The sequence below is a fragment of the Ictalurus furcatus genome, chromosome 10 (assembly GCF_023375685.1).
Source record: "Ictalurus furcatus strain D&B chromosome 10, Billie_1.0, whole genome shotgun sequence".
In the NCBI taxonomy this organism is placed as follows: domain Eukaryota; kingdom Metazoa; phylum Chordata; class Actinopteri; order Siluriformes; family Ictaluridae; genus Ictalurus; species Ictalurus furcatus.
This window is the reverse complement of record NC_071264.1, coordinates 24,713,986-24,738,730: the sequence shown is the minus strand read 5'-3', so window position 1 is coordinate 24,738,730 and position 24,745 is coordinate 24,713,986. Positions and strand designations below refer to the sequence as shown.

The 24,745-nt window shown below is 37.1% G+C and overlaps 2 protein-coding genes across 2 annotated transcripts; both read left to right on the top strand.

The window, feature by feature from the left end:
* Positions 1–773: 773 nt before the first annotated feature.
* Positions 774–4,386, top strand: tmed3 (transmembrane p24 trafficking protein 3). The gene is made up of 3 exons (XM_053635034.1): positions 774–1,013; positions 2,309–2,554; positions 2,775–4,386. Exons 1-3 carry the CDS (start codon positions 870–872, stop codon positions 2,997–2,999), a joined length of 615 nt encoding a protein of 204 aa, XP_053491009.1. The 5' UTR covers positions 774–869; the 3' UTR covers positions 3,000–4,386.
* A 123-nt stretch (positions 4,387–4,509) lies between these two features.
* frmd5b (FERM domain containing 5b) lies at positions 4,510–24,476 on the top strand. Its single transcript, XM_053633985.1, is given in 14 exon segments — positions 4,510–5,504; positions 10,872–10,976; positions 11,417–11,459; positions 11,642–11,720; positions 13,556–13,653; positions 14,083–14,206; positions 14,459–14,546; positions 14,702–14,790; positions 14,876–14,939; positions 15,776–15,867; positions 17,336–17,410; positions 17,588–17,656; positions 17,804–17,910; positions 23,890–24,476. Coding segments are annotated over 14 exon segments (1,722 nt in total). The 5' UTR covers positions 4,510–5,402.
* The last annotated feature ends 269 nt before the right edge of the window (positions 24,477–24,745 follow it).

Sequence of the window (24,745 nt, the reverse complement as noted above, 5' to 3'; positions counted from 1 at the left end):
TGCCTTAATAAGTGTTATTAAAAGAAAAGGTGATGTTACACAGTGGTAAACAGTCAACTGTCCCAACGTTTTTGGAGTGTGTTGCAGTCAACAGATTTGAAATGAGTGTTTATTTTAAAAAAATAAATTAAATTCATAAAGTAAAACTTCAGTTAATGTTTTCAGTATAGTACAGGGTGAATTGATTTTTCAAATGACCTTTATTTATTTATTTTGCATTCTCCATACTGTCCCTACTTGATCGAATTGAATTGGGGTTGTGTGTGTATGTAAGTATATATATATAGAGAGAGAGAGAGAGAGAGAGAGAGAGAGAGAGAGAGAGAGAGACTTAGTATCAGGTATCAGTGCAATAACCAAACACCTGTAATCTGCTTTTTAACCCAGAAAGTAACGAGATGCCTGGAACGCCACAAGCCTGTCCTGTCTTGTTTTTCCGGTTTCAGGACTTAGCTCTGACAATCTGCCAAAATAAAAGCCCAGTTGCTGTTACAGGCTAACAAAAATAACTGAAATTAGCACAAAGAATCCTAGTTTGCGAACAAGCTGGAAAGAACTGACGCTATACCTTTACATAGTCACTATTATTATAACAGGCTATTATTATATATTAATTCATTTAGGAGAAATGAATTAATTTAATTAAATCTCAGCGTATACTTGGATTCAATAATTAAAAAAATATGTTTTTTCGTTTGTTTTGCAATTATAGCGAGTATGCTTTTAATTTGAAAACATGTCTACAACAACCCGGAAATGTCTGTATGCCACGTCAGAGTTGATTCCCATTGACAAATTTGTACATTTAACCTCACTGTACGTTTATATCTGCGTCTGCTAGAAAAATAATATTTGCATATTTAAGAAATATGCTTGGTGTAGTGTTGATCATTTTGACACTGTACTCAGCTGTGATTAGTGGCACTGAACTGACTTTTGAACTACCTGATAACGAAAAACAATGTTTTTACGAGGACTTAGAAGAGGGGGTGACGTTTCATGTCGACTATCAAGTAAGTTAGTTGAACCTTTAATTTTTTTTTTAAAAAAATTAATGTTGCTGTAGTTATATTTGCAATATAATACGTCCAGTATGTAAATGTAATAATTTCTTTCTAAGTTAACCTCTGATCATTTAAAAGAAAAATTAAAATCACAAATAAACACAGATGAACTTTCTATAATGGACATGTTATGTTGCATATAAAGCTAACATGTCCAATATATAAATGTAATTATTTATTTCTAGGTTCACCTGTGTTGATCTATTTATTTTCAATCAGAGATTTTATTTTATATGTCATTTATTACTATCTTTGCAGAATACACAATCACATCTGTAATACAGAATAGTTACTGATCCCCATTTCTTTTTCATGACTGAAATCCTGTTTTTCTGATGGAGTAATATTTCCTGTCTAGTGTAATTTTTATGTAAAAGTTTATCTAATTGGGTCATCTGGAGCGTACCTGAAATGTTAGGCCTACTTCAGAATTTTGAGAATTTCCTATAAGAGAACATTATGGGAACGTATCTGGAATGTTAGTGTGTGTTTACAAATTATAGTACTTTTCTGGCAAGCTTCCTGTTATCACTCAGGGAAAGAACGTTTGGGAAATGTTCCCAGAAAGTTAGTTTGTAGGTACAAATAACAGTAGCTTACCTTTTTGGTGGCCTTATTTAATGAGACCATGAAAAAATGTTTTGAGAATGTTTCCAAAAATGTTAGTTTGTAATTACAAATTATAGTACCAATTTTAGCATTTTTTTCCCCCTGTTATAAAACAATGAAAGAATGTTTTGTGAATCTTCCTGGAATTTTATTTCGTAGTTACAAAACCAGTACCTATTTAGCAAACCTCCTTGTTTCAGGAATGTTCCTGGAGCTTTAGTTTTTGGTTACAAAAAATTATTTGTTGAACTTACTGTTGAGACCATGAAAGAATGCCACAGGAACATTCCTGGAAAGTTACTTTTTGGTTACAAAAAAGATTATTTCTGTTATAAGACCATGAAAGAACGTTTTGGGAACGTTCCTTAAACATAGGTGTAGTTACAAAAAAAATAACACTTAAAAGTAATTAAATGTTCCTTGTTACAAAATGTTTCAGAAACAGTGCCAACTTTGTTAGCTAAAATAGAAAATAGAACCCAAACTTTATGAAATGATTCCCAACAAAATAACCAAATGGGAATTATATGCTAATGTTAGCAAAACGTTCTGTGTTTGCTGGGTTTATGTTACTTTGGCAGTGGAAAAACCTTGTGCCAATATTGACAATATTTTAAATCTATTTTGTATTGCAGGTTATTGCTGGAGGCAACTATGATGTTGACTGTTTTGTGACAGATCCAATGAATAATGCATTGTATGAAGAACGCAAGAAGCAATATGACAGCCTCACCCATACTACAGCTTTGAAGGGTGTTTACAAGATCTGCTTCAGCAACGAGTTTTCAACCTTCTCTCATAAAACTGTGTATTTAGAATTCAGATCAGGCGACGACGAACGACTACTACCTGGTATGAACAAGCAGACAGCGCTTACACAGGTAAAATGAGCACACACACACACACACGTACACACACATACACACGTACATGCATACATGCTGGGTAACATCCAAAGCTCAGATGCTTTATTGTTGTTGTTATTTTTACACACTTGTTTGCACACTTGACATTTAGAATCCTGATGTGAGAAAGTATTTGAAGTAAAACTCATTATTGTAATTCATTAAATCTCTGAATAAAATAATCATGAATTTACAGATGGAGTCAACCTGCTTGTCCATCCATGAGATTTTGAAAGTGGTGGAAGACACTCAGACGAAGTACCGTCTTCGAGAAGCTCAGGACCGCTTAAGAGCAGAGGACCTAAATGAGCGCGTTTATTATTGGTCCATCGGACAGTCTGTCATTATATGCGTGGTCAGCATCGGACAAGTTTTTATGCTTAAGAGCTTTTTCAAGGAGAAGAAAGTTACGGGCATCTAGTCTTCTTATGACCACTTTCCAACAATCCAGCCACAATTACATCCCGTTGTGATGATCCGCTATAGATCTATAGATTACAATATCAGCAATGACACTAACAAGGATGTACTGTATTTCCCATAGAAAAAAAATACGTACTGGTGTCAACTTTTAATTTATGAAAAATATACAACAAATCAGTATAAGCTTTATTGGGTGTAGTAATACAAATTTTGTGGGGGTTTTTTATACAGCCATATTGTAGGGATTTTTAGAGAGTGTTTAATTTTGTACCTGTATTGGAAATGCACACAAGGTCAAGTTGCATCTCAAAATAATTACATCTTAGTATGTGCATATACATTGAATGTAGTCATATTTAGCTAGTATTTCCTATTATAAGATTCAACCAAATATAAGACCATTAAGCCTATTTCTAGCTAATATGCCTTATGTTGGAAGATAATTTTGCTGATTTTTGGCATTTATTTGTAGAAAGAAGAAACATCTACCAATAGAATTAGAAAATTTAAAGCTTGAAATGATTTTTTAAAATGTAGAAATTGGATTATTATTCTAATTATATTATTTCATATTAATCTTATATTTGGTGTATTGTAATCATATAATAGGAAATACTACATCAATGACTATATTTTCACTTGCTAAAATGACATAAATTGTTTGCAGTGAGGGATTTATGAGGTATGGGTCAGCTTTGTGTCCTTCTCTGTTTTTTTTTTCCTACAATTTTGTTGCACTCATTTTGGGTCCATTAGTAGAAAGTTATAACTCTATTACTGTCATTCCTTTAACAGCTAGATACTTTGAATTTACTTTTTACCAAATGATCGAATGTAATCCAAAGCATACAATTCTATAATTTCCAAAGATTTAACATTTGCTGTATTCATCTTCTCACCTTTGACAAGATGATAGACCCTTAGACAAGTGCAATTAAGTGTCAGCTCTCAGGATGTGTCTTGAAACTGTTTGTATAAAATATCTATTGCATATAGCTGCTTCTGTATTTCTTTGTGATGATGAAGTGAACGACGGACTACACAATTTAAAAAAAAAATTTGATTACAGAATTTTTTAGATTTCGGTCTACATATTGTGCAGTTACTACACATAAACTGTACTTGCAGTTATGATGCAACTATTTTAGATGCCTATACTGATAGGAATACAGAAACAATACACGCCGGGGTTGTGTGAAACTGTTACACCCCAATGCCTGATGTACTATTGTTATCAACCAGTGCAAACAGTTGTCTGTATAATTTACACAGGTATTAGAGATACTTAATATAAATTTAGGGTTTTTTTTTTTTAACAGATGGTTGTTGATATCACTGCGTTATTATGTCATATTTGATCGTTGGATATAAAATATGATGGTGAATCTTGTGTTTGTCAGTATTTTATTTAGAAATTATTAGAAATTATTCATTCATTTTCAGTAACCACCTTATCCTAGTCAGGCTGGATCCTGAACCTATCCTGGGAATACTGGGTGTGAGGCATGAATACACCCTGCATGGACATTATCTATGAAATCTATCTCAGGGCAGCACGCGCACACACACACACACACACACACACACACACACACACATATAAAACACATCTAACGGAAATTTAGTATACCTGTAGCTAATCCACTTACTGCCTTGTTTTTGGGAAGTGGGAGGAAACCAGAGACCCCGGAGGAAACCCACACAGACATGTGAAGAACAGGATGAAACAGCAGTGTTCTCTATCTGTGTAAACAGCTGCTTGTAGCATCTAATTTATGTGTAATGTGTAAATACACATGTATTAGAGAGGCTTAATACAGAATGTGTTTTTTTTTTTTCTTAATGGATGGTTGTTGTTGTGTTATTATTGCATTACTGTGCCATGTTGGATTATTACAGATAAAATACTGCCAGGATTTGTGTGTGTGTGTGTGTGTTTTATATATATTTTTCGAAAGATACCAGCCGTGCTTTGAAGGAATGAGTCACTAAAGAGCGAGCCTATGAGATCGTTTGTAATGGATGACGCACACTGAACAGCTCTGGGAAGCAGACGGAGGAACACTTACCCTGCACCATCATTGAACGTGTTTTTTTTTTTTTTTTTTGGTGGGGGGTACAATAATCTGAATAAATTAGCCGTATTTTCACGCGCTGTTTTTCATGTGCTTATAAAAACCTATAGTCTCAAGGAATTGCCCTGTCGAATAAATATGACCAGGCTGCGTTTGAGTGTCCTGTATGTGCAACCATCAGCGCGTCCGTCGGCGTCACATCGCGGCTACTCCAAACGCTTTGTGTCACGCAGCAGGTTGACCAAAGACAAGCAATATTGATCCATGAACCGCTGACATGTTGCGTCCAGCTTGATGTTTGCGCCAGCATCCAGTGACCGGGCAGGATGTTGAGTCGGGTTTTGAGCGGCAGTGTTCGGAGTCTGGACAGAGAATTCAACTGCACTGTCCGGCTGCTGGACGACACGGAATACACCTGCACGGTACAGGTCAGTTTCGACATGTTTTCATGACACCACACGTGTTTTCCATGCTGCTTGGTTGGTCCTGATGTTGCGCATCAAGCCATGCAAATTCCCTGCGCTTGTGCGCGTGCATGTCGGAGATCTGTCAAGCGGTTCGAACGCACGCGTTACTTTCTGTCTGTCTGTCTGTCTGTCTGTCAGTCTGTCTTGTCTGCGTACTGTATGGTGCTGGTGATAACGCTTTGGGTACTTGCTTGAGGTGTGGTCAGATAAGCGCACAGCTCGTATTTAAAGTTCTTAAAGCTCATATATTTCGACGCATGCAGCATTAGACTGAGATTTCTGCTCCCCCCCCACACACATACATACACACACACACACACACACGCTGTCCCTAGGATATCTGGGATGTCGTTTTCTTCTTCTTAAAAAAAACAACAACAACAACAACAATTTCGTGCAGAAGATACATATCAAGCTGGATTTTATTTCCATGCTGCCACCAATCTGAGTCTCAGAGCTGAGTCTGAGTTTTAGTTCATCTTTGCAGTGCTACAGTACGTGCAACTCATCTTGATCTGAGGTGTTACTATGGGATCGAGCAGGAGGTTTAAATCAAGCCATTTTAGTTCAGTTTAACCTTTTGATGAAGGTGGAACTATGGTTATGACACTGTGGATATGAAGAGTTACAAAATGTTATTAATTCATTTATTTTTTGGATAAATTTGTACATTCTATGATCCCAATGTATCACTTACATTTACATACTCTTAACTCTAGACTGTAATCCGAGTTGTGTGAACGAGATGAAACTGAAACATCTAGAGAATTTGTGAGATAGGGCAATGGCGGTCCTTGTTACATATGAGTAGTACTCTCTGCAGGGCCAAAAATGGTTCCAAGGCCCTTTAAAGGTGCCATAATTCATTTACAGCCTTTAAACATAATGGCTATATATGTTTCATGCCTTATTTTTAATAAATTATTGTAGTGTGCCTGCCTCTCCATTTTCTTCGAGACTGTCCATGGTCTCTGAATATTCATAAGCAAAGACTCAACGTTGATTAATATTTATTACTTGACTTGGGGAACTTCCAAAATACTGATGCAGTCTGATGCATAATCTGAGGAACAGCAAGAAGTTTTAGAGTGGTGAGTTTTTGTAATGGCCGAATTAACTGAAGGATTTGGAAGTCACCGGGGTAAGATTAGTGTACTCTGGTAAATTAGTTAGCTACATAGCATGCTTAAGGAAGAGAGAAGCACATCAACACAAGCAGACATTTTCTTTAAAATCCAAACATCAGCAATTTGTTGATTCATGAACCTCTGAGCTGAATAAAATTGTTTGCAGCCATGTAAACCCATGAGGATGAAATGAATCCAGTGTTCATGGAGGGCTTTGTCTTTGGGGATCAGGTGAATGGATTTATTTACATCACATTTCTCACATTGTTGAAGTATGCTAGGTAGCATGAGCGCATTACAAAACTGTGGGTATCTAAATTTCAGGCTAGAGCACTAAATAGTATTTCAGAATAGTCAGAATAAATTTTTTGGCGTAGCCTGATTCTTTCTTTGTTGCACACGCACCGACCACTTTATTAGGAACACTTCTGCTCCTGCTAACTCATGCAATTATTCAAAAAATGTAATCTCAGTGACTTTGACCATAACATGGTTTATGGTGTCAGATGTGCTAATTCGAGTATTTCAGAAACTGCTGATTTTCTGGGATTTTCACTCACAACAGTCTCTAGAGTTTACACAGTTCTGTGGGAAGAAACACCTTGTCAGAGGAGAATATCCAGAAGAGTTCGAGCTGCTTGGAAGGCTGCCGTTGCTAAAATAACCACTCTTTACAACTATGGTGAGCAGAAAAGCATCTCAGAATGCACAACAACCCTGAGGCATATTGGCTACAACAGTAGATGACCATATCAGGTTCCACTCCTGTCAGCCAAGAACAGGAATATGAAGGTACAGACTACTTTGGGCAAAGACTCACCAAACCAGTACAAATGACCTGTATCTGCATGATTTTATGCACTGCTGTGCGGCCACATGGATTGGATAATTTTACAAATGAGCAGATGTACAGGTGTTCCTATTAAATTGGTTGGTGAGTATATGTTAAATGCAACCATGGAATTACATATATTTTTTCAGTTATGTGAAATATTTGACAGAGACTGTACCTGATGATGATTTAAGAGAAACTTACATGTGTGGTATAAGGTAAATCTAACGTTTTTGGAAAGATTTGGAGTTCACTGAGGAAATATATTATAGGGTAAAGGATTTGCTAAAGCCTTGTAGTGGCCTACACCTTACTAAGTGACTATTGTCTTTTGTGTTGGACTGTTCCTTTCTATTTCATTTAAAGTATCCAATCTATTAAGAAACAACAATATATATATACGTCATTGTAATGTTATATGAAAAATCCAACAACTGCTGCTCATGCTGCGTCACAGGTCAGCATAACACACTCAGAGGAAGGCACTATCTGCCTTTATCCTCGTTCATGAGCTCACAGATGCCTATGATTGGCTAGTATGTACTTTCAAACCAATGATTTACCTGCATCTAGTTTAATTGTTTCAACAATTCAATTTCAAAAACTAAATGCTGTCTTACTTACATCTTTTTAGGATCAGACAAACACACTGCATACCCAAGTGGAATTTTTTTCCATTGATAGTTCTAGACTCTAGAGCTTTTACGGCACTGTTGAGCGCATACGTGTGATATAAATCAGTGTGAGTGCTAGTGCTTGTTAGTGACATCATACATTTGATGCAGTTGGGAATGCCATTCTCCAACCACGACATTCCACTGTCCTTGGAATTCAAGGTGAGCTTGTGGTTTCCATAGCAACAGACAGATTCCATCATCGGTCTCCAGCTGCTCCTGCTTTTTTTCTGACACAATAAAAAGTCATCTAGACATGGAGACTGTTGCTGAAGCCTCACAAAGCCGAGAAAAGAGGGATTTGATGGAGAAATTATGAGTGTGGAGAACTGGGATAAAAAAAAGTGAGGTCTGTCCTCTGTTCTCCTCTCCTTTTCCTGTCCTCTCTGCTCTTCATTCCCTCAAGCACTGTCCTGTCCTCATTAAGCCATTGAGGAGGTCAGAGAGGTGCAGCTAGACATAAAACGCTTATTAGTGTAATGTGACACGTTTTCTTTTGAAAGATTGCTGACTGCGTGTGGCTCCTTCCCTGCCACATTGATAGAAGGGTATATCAATCCCTGTGTCTCTTTAATACATGCACTCACACCCACACACCCACACACACAGTCAAGTTGTCATTTAAATGAAAAACAAAAACAGAGAAACACTTATTCAACATATTATTTGGATATAACACAACACACACACAACAAGACGCACACAGATTTGACCTTTTATTACTCATTACACCCATGCTATGAAGGCTGCAAAAGTCACAGTGATTAGTATTTGAAAAAAATGTCCCTTGGTTTTTTTCTAAGAAATCAGAAGGAGTTACATCTTCATAGAGAGTGCCTCCTCTTCCCCTCCCCATAATGCTAGTAATGCATAAGAATTTGGAGATTGTGGTGACATTTGGCTGATTTAGCATAAAATTAAGCATAGCACACAAAGTCTCCAGAGAAACAGGACGTTTCGGACAAAAGTCCTTCATCAACCGTGCAGGCAAGGTGCACACACACACACACACACACACACACACACACACACACACACATATATATATATATATATATATATATCAGCTGCACCAAAGTGCCACATGCAATAAAATACAAATAAAACAATATAGCTGACTCTCAATTGGTACTGTTGTGTTTATAGTCAGTTTTAAATCCATAACAGAACACTAAAATATGATGATGTATTATGCTGCAATACCCATTCCATTTTTTTGCTGTTAAAATGTCTTACACAACAGTCATATGCAAATGTGTAATCGAATAGTTTAGCGAAAATGTACGTCTGTGTTCTCATTGTCTCAGGGGGACCATTGTGGGTTATATATGTAGGGAAAAAATGCATTACAAAACAAACTAGAATTGGGTAAGGATGAGATTAAATGAATAGAGGGCATGGTGGTTCATTTTCTGAAATCATGCTGCTAGGTGTGTTGCACGGTAATGGACTGGTTGTGTTCTTCTCTTATGCCCATAGTTCCTGGGATAAGTCCTGGATCCACCACGATACTGATGAGGATAAAGTGATTATGTAAAGGAAAATGTGACATTGAAACACATTAAATGTATTTATATTGAAATGTTTGTCATGTGTTTAGTGATTCTGGTGCTAATTTGTTGTTTGGTGTTGTACTTTCGTAATTCCTTTGAGCAGTTAGTGATTGTCTGCCTTACTGATATCACAGGGACACACAGGAGAAAAGGTTTCAATTCAATTCAATTTGATTTGTATAGCGCTTTTAACAATGGACATTGTCACAAAGCAGCTTTACAGAAATAAATACATTCAGGACATAAATTATATATGTATGAATTTATCCCTGAGCAAGCCAAAGGTGACAGTGGCAATGAAAAACTCCCTGAGACAATATGAGGAAAAATCCCTGAGAGGAACCAGACTCAAAAGGGAACCCATCATCATCTGGGTGACACTGGATAGTGCAATTATAAATAATTCCCTACTATAACTGTGTACTACACGGTAAAACATGCAATTGTGCAACCAGGAAATTCAATACAGTTTTCACAAGAAGTCTTTTTTGTTGAATTATCCAATGTTCACTGATGGAGACTTGAGTTTCAAGGGATGACAGTCAGGTTTTGCTGTTAGCTCTTAAAATAAAAGAGTGACTTTACTGAATCAGAATTATCCAGCAATGTGCAACATCATATTAATAAGAAATTCAGCCTAGCAATACTAATTTTGGACTGAAAGATTTAGAATGTAATGTAGCTATAACGCACTGAGACTTGGCTCAGCTAGTTAGTGATCTACAAGTCGATGAGCATGATGCTGTTGACGGTTGTAATAGCATGAAAGTTAAAGCTTTGGAAGCTGATATGAGTGTACAGATGAGGAGGTGAGAGAGCTGGACAGACTAAAGGGCTAAAGCGCCACTGCATCACTCGCGTTAGGTAGAGATGAAGCGAGGGCTGAATCCCACGGTAATATAGCAGCCCGTTGGGTAATGTAGCAACCCATTAACCAGATTGAAAATAGACCAACACGTCAAAGGAAGACGTTTTTTAAAAAAAACCTCAGAATCAACTCGTTATAATTTAAATCTTGGACACCATCAATCTTCATGTTAATTCATGTTCTTCATGTTAATGAAGATTAATGTGCAAGTCATTCAAGGTAGATTTTACTTCTTTATACTCAAAACACCTCTCTTTTTTTGTCCATGTTACAGAGAGATGCAAAGGGTCGATGGATTTTTGAGCAGATTTGCCATCATTTGAGCCTGTTAGAGAAAGACTACTTTGGCATCAGATATGTAGACCCAGAGAAACAGAGGGTAAGTTACAGTAAAAGAAATGTACAATACTACATTTATTCATTCCGTTCATGTTTACAGATGGTTCAACATGTTTAATAGAAATAAATAGATTATTTTCATATAAGTATTATTCATGATTTTAGTGTTCAGGTAGCTTTACTAAATACTCCATTTGGACAGAGCGTTTTGAGTTTCTTTTATTTCTTATATTAGTTAAAACAATTACTGGCGTAATTATAGCAATATGTCCATTGTTTATGCTGATTTTCTGTGGTACACACCAAATTTTTGGAATGTAGCTCATGGAGAAACATGCATCAACTGTATGCTTCCTGATGAATAAGTGCAGGGAATAAAGTAATAAATATGCAAGCATTATTAAATGACATAACAACGGTAGCTCTATACATTTCTACATTCATCAGTATGACTCATTTCATTTAACTTTGTCATTTCAGCATTGGCTAGAGTTAAACAAGCCAATCACCAAACAGATGAGATGTAAGTTTTACTTTTCACTGTACTGTAATTTAGAAAGTTACTTCCTGATATGCACTGTGGCTTTGCAGGACTGTGAAAGACAATATGTCACTTCTGTGATATCAATTGTTCTGCAAAATCTGAGCATGTGGAAACTCTAGATATAACTCTGCCATTCAGTTTCACTCTTTTTTGTACTCTAGCTCAACCGCCGTTCATCATGTGTTTACGGGTGAAGTTCTATCCCCCTGATCCTGCTGCTCTCAAAGAGGAGATCACCAGGTGCTTCAGTCCACTGTGACCTAAACAATAATAATAACGATAATGATGATGATGATGATAATGATTATATTATTATTATTATTATTATTATTATTATTATTATTATTAATATTATTATTATTATTATTATTATTATTATTATTAAATTATACTAATCATCATCATCAATATCATTAAAACCTCTATCCATATTTTCCATATTTTATGTACTTTTTATTCCATTATATTACCATAACTGTACCACTTTACATTATGGTTGCCTTTACATAGTAAGGAATAAACCACTTTGGGGTATGCTGCTATGGGAAAATAATCAGTGACAAGGTTGTGCAATGCATCCCGACTCAAATAATTTTCTTATAACAGCACTTCATAGAGTGTTTTCCTCTTATACCACAGCAATATGCCAACAATGGCAATTTACTGTACTTATGAATTTATCAATGAATGAATCTTCATTGACCTTTTAACTATTTATAGTTGCATTTAATATTGTAGAACACTTTACAACTCGGGGTCTGTTATCACTTGGGTTATAGCAACTTTCAGTCTTTCCCTCGACAACCTCATTTTATTTTTGTCTTGTGAAGTTAATAATACAAAGAAACACAGCTTGCCAGGTTACAGAGAAAATGGAAAGTGTAAAGGTGCAAGACCTTCCCATGGAGGGAAACTTACTGTATCAAAGCACTGACACTGGAGATGTATGTCTTTGTTAATAACTTTTTTTAAAAAAAAGTTTATTATTAATCTTAGAATATGAGCAGCATCTGCTGTACAAGTTGCTCTGAATGGGCTGTTACTATAGAAACATTAACATGATTTGAATTATAGTTGGAACTACTACATAGAAATTAATATAGAAAATCAGTCAATACCTTTTCACCAGTCACTTTAGAGAATTCAACAGCACTGTGGTATAATTAACATTAGCAAACCATGAACATTAGTGTTAATACAACCCCAAGTCCAAAAAAGTTGGGACACTGTGTAAAAGGTAAATAAAAACTGAATGCAATGATTTGCAAATCTCATAAACCTATATGTTATTCACAATAGAACATAAAAATCATATAAAATGTTTAAACTGAGGAAATGTACCATTTTACGGGGAAAAAAAAGGGTCATTTTTAATTTCATGGCAGCAACACGTCTCAAAAAAGTTGGGACAGGGGCAACAAAAGGCTTGAAAAGTAAGTGTTTCTAAAAAGAAACAGCTGGAGGCTAATTGGCAACAGGTCAGTAACATGATTAGGTATATAAAGAGTATCTTAAAGAGGCAGAGTCTTTCAGAAGTAAAGATGGGCAGAGGTTCACCAACCTTTTGGAATTGGGGTTGTAAAATATGTAATGTTTCATCACATGTACAAATTGAAGTTTGTTTAAATGTTGACCAAATACATTTGCAGTTTATTCAATCCGACTAAAAATCACATAAATGGGCAAAAATTCAATGACAGTGTGATGATAATTTACAGAACTCTAGTCTCCAGGTGTAAACATTGGAATTTTTTGCCAGTTTCTGATTAATAGTATAAACATTTGTTATCGCAGATGTTGATTATTTTACTTATTTGGTGTATTATATAAGAAAAACACCACTTAATACAAGTGTTAGTGTTACTTACACTGTATTAATGCTGAACTTCATGGTTTGTTAAATAATGTCAGTTAAAGAAACACTAATGTAACCCTAATGTAAAGTTGTGTCCAGTTGCTAGAATAAATCATAACAAAATCTCAGCTGAATGTAACATTTCTATTATAATTGGGACCAAGCGTACAGTATGTGCACTAAACTGATCTAACAATGTTTTTATTGATGTTGTTTTCAGATATTTGGTCTTTTTGCAGATTAAGAGAGATTTGTACCATGGCCGACTGCTATGCAAGAGCTCTGATGCTGCCCTGCTGGCTGCTCATATTCTACAAGGTAATGATATTTAGTGACAGGTTTTGAAGTTTGCTGTAATACCTGTGACATGTTGCTGGTACTGAAATACATTTTATAACAAACTTTGGTACGAAAGAATAATTCCATTGAGTTTGTGTGTTTATGTGTATTCATTTGGTATTTTGGCCTCTTGTGATGAAAAGGAAGTAATACTTTGACTTTGAATTTGACTTTGGATTCCATACTCACATGGTTTAACAAAACTGAATTACATGAATTAATTCATTAAAAAGCAAAATGGTTTAAAATTATTATTAGGGATCTCTCTGTCCTGATTTTGGGTATCTGTAATCGATTACACTTTCTCGTCTGCCCGAATGATGTCATGGTCTTAAGCGGAGGAAGCCAATAATGCGACATACTTTGTATTTATAGTAGATTTTTCTCAATATTTTCTTTCTCATCTAGCTGAAACTGGAGACTACACTCCAGAGAAGCATCCAGAAGGCTACAGCTCCAAATTCCAATTCTTCCCCAAGCACTCTGAACGCCTTGAACGCCGCATTGCTGAAATTCACAAAACCGAGCTAATGTAAGAGCATAATTATGGTTATAATTAAGCTCTATATTTGTCTCTCGATAAGCCCCGTTCATTAATAGAATGGTGTTCATAAAATAAAAGACTGCAGATGGATCTCAGGAGACTAGTATCTGGCTGAAGCAGTGCTATGAGGATCTTCTCAGTGTTTTTTTTTTAGCCAGATGAAATGTGTACGTCTTTTATATTATATGCTAAGTTTGATATGTGTGTGAACATTTATACATCATTCTTTTCTTTTAACAGAGGCCAGACTCCTGAGACATCTGAGTTGAATTTCTTAAGAAAGGCTAAGACTTTGGAGATGTACGGAGTTGATCCACACCCTTGTAAGGTCAATATCATACACATTTTATCAGAGATTTTTCCATAGCAAACTCTGAGGTCCAACCTGGGAATAAACAAAAATAAACAAATGTAGTATGAAATACGTATGAACATAGTTACACTCACTGAGTCCTTAGTTTATTTTTCCTTTGTTTGATGCAGGATGTGTCAGGAAATGCTGCATTTTTGGGTTTTACTCCGTCTGGCTTTGTGGTGCTTCAAGGAAACCGGCGAGTTCATTTCCTCAAATGGTCAGTTGGAGAAATCTGTCATATTGCATTTACATGATCGGTGTGTGTGTGTCAGTGTAGATAACTGTCCGTTGTTCATCAACAGGAATGAGGTCACCAAAATGAAGTTTGAAGGGAAGACCTTCCACATTTATGCAAACCAACAGGAAGTAAGTATATATAAGAATCATATCATCATGTAGAAATCAAAAGATACATTTTCCATAAATGTGATTTTCAATTATATGTTTTATATGGCAAGTATCACCTACTGCAATCCTGCAGGGAGGGAATCTAGCACAAATTAATGATCTTCCTGCTCAAAAACACCTAACCCAGCTTAATTACCTGGTTTAGTAGTTATTTGAACGTGAAAATTACCAATTTATGCCTGCCCTCCAGGACTGAAGTACTAATGGAACTCCTTTTTTCTGGATTCATAATATTTCCAATATAACAGGCATGTCTAATCTTATCCACAAAGGGCCAGTGTGGCTGCAGGTGTTAATTCCAGCCAAACAGGAGACAAATAATAGTTGACTGAAGACCAATATTACTGGTTCAGTCTAGTGTGTCTCCTGTTTGATTGGAATGAAAACCTTCAGACACACTACCCAGTTACAATTGGATGCCCCTGCCTTATAATTTTAACTGCCAGACACATATAGACATGCGCCAAGCCCACTTATTCTATTTTCAATATGGTAATGGCAGCCAGTACTCAAATACTGACGTCCTCCTAATAACTGAGCCGACTGTCACTGTTTTCTGATGCAATACATCAGAGATGTAATGGCTGAAAGCTTTAAAAAAATATATTTCCTATGTTTAATGCACGTTTAGTGCTTCAGTTAACACCACATGCATTCATTTTATAGAATGCATCAGAAAATCGAGTCAGAAACGTGCCACTATTTGCCACAATATCCATCCAGCGTTTCAGTCCAAAATTGGAACAGTGTATCCCTATTCACGTCTTGATCTGTTTCCTTTTTCCATCACTCAGGATCAGAATATCATCCTGACCTACTTTGCACCAACGCCTGAAGCCTGTAAGCACCTGTGGAAGTGTGGAGTGGAGAACCAGGCTTTCTACCAGTGAGTCACCTCTGAGCATGATCATCTTACCAAAGACCCAAATTAAGGCTATTACACTTAAATACTAAATAATAAAAATAAGGCTAAAATAGAGTACTGTGCAAAAGTCTTAGGCACCCTATTTGTATTACAAATTTTGCTTTAGATGTTTATTGATTCTGCATTATTGAGTCAATACAAAAACATTTTAAATTTCCAAACATTACTTTTCCAATAAAAAATTAAATATCATAGAAAAATGTGTGTATGTCAGTAAAAAAATTAAGCCTGATTGGTTTAGCATGCAAAAAAAGAAACATATGTAAGCAAAGGATTGTCACACAAAATATTGACTTTGTTTATTACTGTTTACTGCTCTTTATAGTATTTTTTTTTATTATGTAGAAACATTTAATTTTGTTATTTTTGATGGCATCTTTGCTTTATAGCATTTCTTTGCATGAGCCTAAGACTTTGCACAGTAATGGACATACTGTAAATCCACAATCCATGTATCTAAGTATGAATAAAGTTATAGAATGTAATTTAGTTAAATGTTTATAATGCCAACACAAAGGCAACAGACAATCAGTGCCTTAACCCTCAATGAGCAGGCCAAGATTGACAGCACTGAGGAAAATCTCAATAAGAAAGATCTTAGGAGGAAAAACTTTAGAAGGAATAGCACAGATTGTCTTTGCAAATGATCATAGTTCAACAGTTGTCAACAGTTAGTCAAAGAAAAGGTAGCAGGTGCTTCTGGTCCCCACAGTGGAAGGCACCTACAGAAAGCTAGTATAGTTCTATGAACCCCAGATAACCAACCTAGGGGCCATGAGAATCACCGGGAGACCTTCTTATCCACATGCATGAGAAGACCCATTAACAAAGTTACAATGGTGTTCAGTGGGGTTGAGGTCAGGGTTCTGTGCAGGCATGTCTTGTTCTTCCACATCAACCATGGCAAACCATGTCTTTATTTTCCTTGCTTTGTGTACAGGGGCATTATCATCATGAAATAGGTTTGAGCCCTTTAGAAGAAGCCTTTAATTGTCACATATACATTAGAGTACAGAGATTTTTTTTCTTCACATATCTTTGAGGTCAGAGCATAGGGTTAGCCATGTAACACTGACAGCTTAGCGATGAGATGGCTTGAAACCCTGACCTTCTGAACAGCAACTCAACTGAGCCACCACTGCCTTACAGTTCCAGTGAAGGCAAATCGTAATGCTACAGCATACAAAGACATTCTAGGCAATTGTTTGTGATAAGTGTCCACATACTTGTGGCCATATAGTGCTGTATATCTAGGGTTCATGGAAATACAGTTACATATGTCACTAGAATTCTATTTCACCCCTCTTACCTACCAAGGGTGGTGAGACTCACCTGGATAGCATATGCCAACTATGTCTTGAGGAACAGGACTCACCTTAGGACTAACCACAAATGATAATAAGCTGTACCCAACTTTGTCTTCTTATAGGTTTGAGAAATCCAGTCAAGTAAGGACAGTGTCCAGCAGTAATCTCTTCTTTAAAGGGAGTCGTTTCAGATACAGGTAATGGTCTTCAGGTGGTTTTACTTTTTTATGAACTGATATTATAGTTAATTATGATATTAACTGTGATAGACTTTCTGTCCTCCTGATGTGACATACTAAGATATGCTCAGATGTTCTGATTAAATCAACTGATGTTAATTCAGTAAATTTTCTTTGTGTTTTATTCTCTCACAGTGGAAAAGTGGCCAAGGAAGTGATGGAGCAAAGTGCCAAAATCAGACGAGCGCCACCAGAAATCCACCGGTAGGTTCATATTTAAAGCTTGATTAGTTTGTTTTGTGTTTGCTGAAGTTCCTTATAAATGTCTAATCCTGTTGTACAATTAACCCTTAGGAATTGATTTTCATTTGCACTTAAGTGACAGTTAAACAAATTGCTTGTGTTCCTAAGGGCTGGGATGGTCCCTAGTAGGAGTTGTCCTTCCATCGCTCACGGCCCACGACAGAGTAGTGTTCCACGAACATGCAGAAGAGCAGTCCATATGTCTATAATGGAGGGTAAACATAAACATACTTTCTTTTGTCTTTGAGAATAGAAAGATGCTTTATATTTTTACAAATTGAAATGTTATGTGCATATATTTTACACACAGTGTTCTCACATTGTAAAATCAATACATCCAGCTTATTATCTGTTTTTAGCTACGGCATTAACTGTGACCTAGTCTCTATTTTTAAAGACACCAACACTTCATTCATAATTTAGTGAATTATTAGGCAAGTTTTATGCTGCAGTGACACTAATCTGGATTGTTTTCAGGCTTAAATATGTTGGGTTCATCTACGGTAAAACAACAACTGGAGGCTAAACTTGTGAGACCCTTGTGACTATTTTAACTAGCGAAGGACACCTCTAAGCATGTAGCAGACAAGGCTTTTAATGATCACAAAGCTCACTCTGAGTTCTGAGTACTACAGTAGATTAAGAGGATTAGAAATATCATGTGGGGGATGGGGAATATCCTGGACACTGTTTGACTTTTGCTGCATTCAACTAAAGGTCAGAATCTCCAACTGCTGACTAAACTCAGAATTCCTCCTCACAAAGTCAGGGAGGTCTTCTCAACCTTCATGTCAACATGGCCACTCACACCGCCAACAGTAAATAAAATCCCACTTCATTACTTTAGTAGTGTAATAGTATTTACTTTAGTTTAATCAACATAGACACATAAGTTGGTTAAAACTATAACACTGACCATACAGTTCACATTTTTTAGAAAGTAAATACATAACTCCTGATCACTACTGTTAGCTGGCTAACACAGCACCCTTTCATATGAATTCCCACTTTATTGCCCAAACACACTGAGCTCGAAAATGACTTAATCTGTGTTCAGATGTCCCACTTGTGAGTTAAGTTGAATGCAGCATTATACCTAGACCAGACCAGTGGTTTTGAAAGTGTGTTTCAGGGAATCCCAGGGGTCCACGAACCATGAGGCATAACCAGGGGATCTATAATTTTTTTTAACCAGTCACAACCCACTATTTTCAAGATTTTCATATATTGAGTTCATATAGTTATTAGGCCATTTCACTGGTCCTTGAATTTAATTGGGTTTCATCCAAACCTCTATATCTCAGAAACAAGTAGGCATACAAATAATGTGTTATGTCTGTGCAAGGTTCAGAAATAAAAAAAAAAATCTCTATGGCAGTAATAAGTAGCCAAAAATCTTACTATATATCAACTACTTCTGTTGACAGGGCAGAAAATAAACAAAAGATTTCACCATATTATGTCTGAAATGTACATTACTTGATATTAATTGCACTCATACTGCCATACTGAATATTGGCATGGTTGTGGACCTGTGGAATATTCAGTATGACAGCACCCTTTCTCATGTGATAGTGCTTACTTGTGTTTAACAACACCAATTAAACAGTCAGTAAGATATAGGATAAATGACATATAAACCATCACATCAGTTAAGAGGACAATCCAGGCTGTATACTATACAAATAAAGAAGCAAACTGCAACTGCACAGAAAGTACATTTCAAAAAAACAAGTCACCTATTACTACCGGCAAATTAGTACATGACCTTTAACTGCCAGTTGTCTGCCTTATCAAACTGTAGCTGAACTGACTCACCTGACTCATCAAACATTTAACATGCTTGCTCCATTTTCTAATGAATTTGTCAAATAAAGGTGCAATTCACATCAATTAGCAATGTTTGTGTAATTTGCATAATATGCAAAAAATTAATTTTAATCATCTTTCAGGCTGAGGATAGTGTCATCTACAGACCTTGATGGCAAAATGTGTAAGAATGTCATTAATATGATGATACTGTATGTTGTTGGTACATGTTTGCAGTCTTACATACAGTATACAGTGCTGTGAAAAAGTATTTGCCCCATCCTGATTTCTTCTGTTTTTGTGTATATCTCATACTAAATTGTTTCAGAAATTAAAACAAAAACTAAGATAAAACAAAGGCAACCTGAGTAAACACAAAATACAGTTTTTAAATGATGATGTTATTTATTGAAGCAAAAAAGTAATCCAATACTAATTGGGCCTGTGTGAAAATGTATTTGACCCTGTGGTTACTAATTCCCCAAATCTACAATTCATAATCCAGTTCAGCTGGACTAGACTCAACCAGGCCTGATTACTGCAAACCCTGTTCAATCAAATGAACTCTTAAATAGAACTTTTTCAACAGCATGAAGTTGGTTAAAAGGCCTTACCCAGTAACATACTATGCCAAAATTGAAAGAAATTCCAGAAATGATGAGGAAGAAGGTGATTGAAATACATGAGTCTGGGAAGGGTTACAAAGCTATTTCAATTATGCTCAAGCTATTTCAAGCTATGCTCTGGGACTCCAAAGAACTACAGTGAGAGCCATTATCTCCAAATGGAAAAACTCGGCACAGTAGTGAACCTTCCCAGAAGTGGCCAACCATCCAAAATTCCTCCAAGAGCACAGCGACGACTCATCCAGCAAGTCACAAAAGAGCCAAGGACAACATCAAAGGACCTACAGGTCTCTCTTGCATCAATAAAGGTCACTGTTCATGACTCCACTATCAGAGAGACACTGGGCGAAAATGGCATCCATGAAAGAGTGGCGAGATGAAAACCACTGCTAACCCGGAAGACCATCCATCCATGTTCAACCGCTTACTCCTTTTCAGGGTCACGGGGAACCTGGAGCCTATCCCAGGAAGCATCGGGCACAAGGCAGGGTATACCCTGGACAGGGTGCCAGTCCATCACAGGGCACAATCTCATACACACTCACACACCCATTCATACACTACAGACACTTTAGACACACCAATCAGCCTACCATGCATGTCTTTGGACTGGGGGAGGAAACCGGAGCACCCGGAGGAAACCCCCCGCAGCAAGGGGAGAACATGCAAACTCCGCACACACATGGCCCTGGCAGGAATCGAACCCCAGACCCTGGAGGTGTGAGGCGAACGTGCCACCCAGAAGACCATTAAAGCTTGTTTGAATTTTGCCAAAACACACCTTTGATGATCCTCAAACCTTTTGGGAGAATGTTCTGTGGATTGATGAGTCGAAAGTGGAACTGTTTGGAAGACAGGGGTCCCGTTACATCTGACACAATCCAAGCACAGAATTCCACAAAAAGAACAACATACCTATGGTCAAGCATGGTGGTGAAAGTGTGATTGTGTGGGGATGCTTTGCGGCTGGGCAACTAATGGAGTGAAAGATGAATTCTGTTCTCTACCCTAAAATACTAACAGAGAATGTCTGTTCTTCAGTCCATAAGTTGAAACTCAAGTACAACTGGATTATGCAGCAAGACGGTGATCATAGCAATAAGTCCTAGTCCTAGAAGTAAGTGAAAGACTGATCTCCAGGTATCGGAAGTGTTTGGGCCTGTTCACACCGGTCTGTTTTTTGCTGCGTTTTTTTGTGTTCACACCCAGCTATTAAACGTGGGCGATGCACTGAATGAAAGCGCAAATTCACTCCCTGACAGCAGATGGCGCTTATTGAAAAGCAGGTGGCACAAGTTGGCGCTGCACAATTTTCTGTTTCTGACTCCCGCTTATCACTGAGAAGAAGAAGAGAGCCAGTATTTACATCTTTAAGCCATTCACACACTTTTTACGAACTGACTAAAGCACGTATGCACTTTTGCGAAATGTAAGGTATTTGGTGATTTGGACACTGCAACAAATACTTCTTTAAAGCTAAATCCTAGTGGGGGGCAGACTGAGGCTTTGTGGAACACTGAAGCCGTTGAAGCAATTGTGCCCTATTGTGTCGAGGCTTCGAAACAATCCGAAACCTGTCTCCACGGTGACACCTAGTGGTCACTTACAGGTGTTGATCTGAAGCAACCTTGACAACGAGTCAGACAATTGTTGACGAATTAGATATAAAATTATGTTTGTGGTAAGCAGGGAAGTGTGTGGAGGAGCCGCTAGAGTTCTCAACTGGTACGCTGCTGTCTTGGGTTTGAATCCTGTGTGACTAGCCATTTAATTTTATATATATATATATATATATATATATATATATATATATATATATATATATTGTTGTGCCTTTTTTTTTTTAATGTGTTGAGTTTTTAACATCTGTCTGACAACCACATGAGCTTAGTTTTGTAACCTGTAGGCTCCTCATTGTGAATAACTATAGATTATTTTAGTCATGAAAAATTAAGATTAATAAATGCAAAACTGTCCAAATTCTCTCCCGCCTACGTAATAACCCACAACATCTGGCCATGTCCTCTTTATTTGTATCAGGAAATTTGGTGGGATTTCACGTCAGATGATTAAAAAGGCATCCTGAGGCAAGCACTGACCATGGATCAGTACAAACACAATTTGATCATTTCAGGTTTATAAACCTACATAACTCAAAACTGAACGGAGAACAGTTTAAATGATATATTAAACACTGATTCATTGGTTCACCTGGAGATCAACACCCCCTAGCGGCGAACCATGGAAATTTCGAAACATTTCGAAACGGTAATGATGTAACGAAACCTCGTTTGCTGAAATCACGTGACTTGCCCAATTTGATATACGCCGAACCACTGATTCAAAACAAAAGATTCATAAAGGATTCGAAGCTTCAAGAAGCAGTGTTTTGAAATCACTGTTGTTGTGCCCAAAAATGTTAATGTTCCTGCAGATTGATGAAATGTTGAGTATGAATAGTCTTTTTTGTGGTCAATATGATAATACATGACTCAGTAATGGGGCACTTAGCTATTTGAATAAGAGGTCAAGTATACTTATATGCATATATATGCCAGGTGCAAAATAAATACAATGGGCTGTCAATCAGCAGATTGTCATTTGCAGGGAAGAGACAAAGAAACAAACAATGCTGTTTAATGTAGAAAACAACACTGAAAGATTTAAATGAATCACTTAGAATATATGCTTGCATTTCAGTGTCGTCAAAAAAATTTCCACAACATAATAAATACACTTGTATCGTATTCAGTATGTAATTTTGAATCTGGTTCTTTCAAAGGACACCTTGTTTATGTGTGTAGGCAGAAGGATTTATTAGCAGAGAGCATTTTATTTTGGCTAAGTCACTTACGCACTCTCACTAAAATGGACGGCTTCTTCGTCGGTAAGACAGTTTTGTACTTGAGCGCCACGAAGTCTTACTTTTATGTAACTTCAGCGGCTCCGGGCACTTGAACAAAAGCGCAAATCTCATTGGTTGGACAGTTTTTAACGCAGCACGTCAAAAACACCCCAAAAAACAAACCCCCCCAACATAAAAAAATTTAACGCTTTGGCGCCACGCATTTTATGCCTGTGTGTGAACACTCCCATTGACAGCCATTGCGTTGTTAAACTGACTTTTAACTTTTTTCATTCTGCGAAAATCGCCCTCGGTGTGAACAGGGCTTTTGGTTGCTAAAGGTGGCACAACAGATTTTAAGTTTAAGGGGACAGCTAGTTTTTCACATTGGTGATAGGTGTTGAATAACTTTTTTTTTTTGCTTCAATAAAATAAATAAAACCTGTATTATGTGTTTACTCATAAAACTTTGTTTTATGTTGTATTTTGTTTGAAGATCTAAAACTATAGATATACATAAAAACAGAAGAAATCAGGATGTGGGGAAAATACTTTTTCACAGCACTGTATGTGTTCAGAACTGTTCTATCAGAACTGTGCTATCTTGTTCCACAAGCTTCCTATCTGACCACACATTTGGGTGTAGATGAAAGTAAATACCTCCTGCTTGCACCACTTTTTGTTTGGTCCTGATGCGCACCTTTAATCTCAACCAGATTCTGGAAAGCTTTAAAAAAAAAAAACCCAAAAAAACAAATCGTGTACCTCTTATTTGTATCTATATTTGTTTTTATTTAGAACACATTATCTGTTCATTCTGAACAATGTATTTTGTTTATCTCTATGTATAGTACATGAACATAATTCAGTAATATTTCAAAAGTAAACCTTGTTACCTGTTTGTTCATTTCCAGGTTTGGAGTCTTTACGTGACAGTGGCCACTCCACTCCAGTGCGGTCCATTTCTCATGGCCACTCCTTACTGAGGTCCCATAGCAATTGTGCTGAGGGTAGAAATGGGGCATCAGAATTTTCTGAGGAATTGTACAAGCCCACTGACAGTGTGTTACCCACACCTTTCTCCAGCAACTGTTCACTGGACCAGGCCTTGTGTCAGCACATGAACAGCCCTCCCAGTGTCCAAGAGGAGAAAAAAACAGAAGCAGTTATTCCAAAAAGTGGGAGGCTGGTTGTTGCTAAGTTTACAGAAAGAGTCTATCACCTGGGAAAAATCCAGACACCCACTGGTAGCATGGAGGTAAAGCAAGTAAGTAAGGTGATTGGAAGTTTGGCACGGCTCTTCTTGGTCACCCTCACGCTGCTCCTGGCCCTCCTCCTGCTTCTCATTGCTCTGACAGAGTCTGAACTTGATGTGGCCTTTCTGAGGGACATCCGACAAACAGCTGAGTTTCAGCAATTCCACAATGAATATTTTTGCCCGCTGAGACGCTGGCTAGCCTACAAGCTGCGCTGGATGGGAGGCTAGCTCATGAATAAATGAGAGACTGGGAATGTGTGACAGGCTTCTCCATTTTCTATCAGTATTCTATTATGGCATCATGTACTCAGAACTTTCCAATCAAACCCAGGCCAAAGCCACAGACATCCCCAGTGCCATGCCACGAAGACTGTGTACATGTTTTGTTTCTCGTTATTGTAAAATTTTACTCATTAGTGTTACCTTGGTCTATGTAGAAAATGTTAGCAATTAGACCACAGTGCTGTTGACTTCTCAATTCTGATTGGTCAGGAGGTGTAGATTAATTTTCT

Coding starts and splice junctions, on each gene's coding strand:
- tmed3 (XM_053635034.1), top strand. CDS start 870: ATGCTTGGTGTAGTGTTGATCATTTTGACACTGTACTCAGCTGTGATT. Junction 1,014..2,308: donor CGTTTCATGTCGACTATCAA/GTAAGTTAGTTG, acceptor TTTGTATTGCAG/GTTATTGCTGGAGGCAACTA. Junction 2,555..2,774: donor AGCAGACAGCGCTTACACAG/GTAAAATGAGCA, acceptor ATGAATTTACAG/ATGGAGTCAACCTGCTTGTC.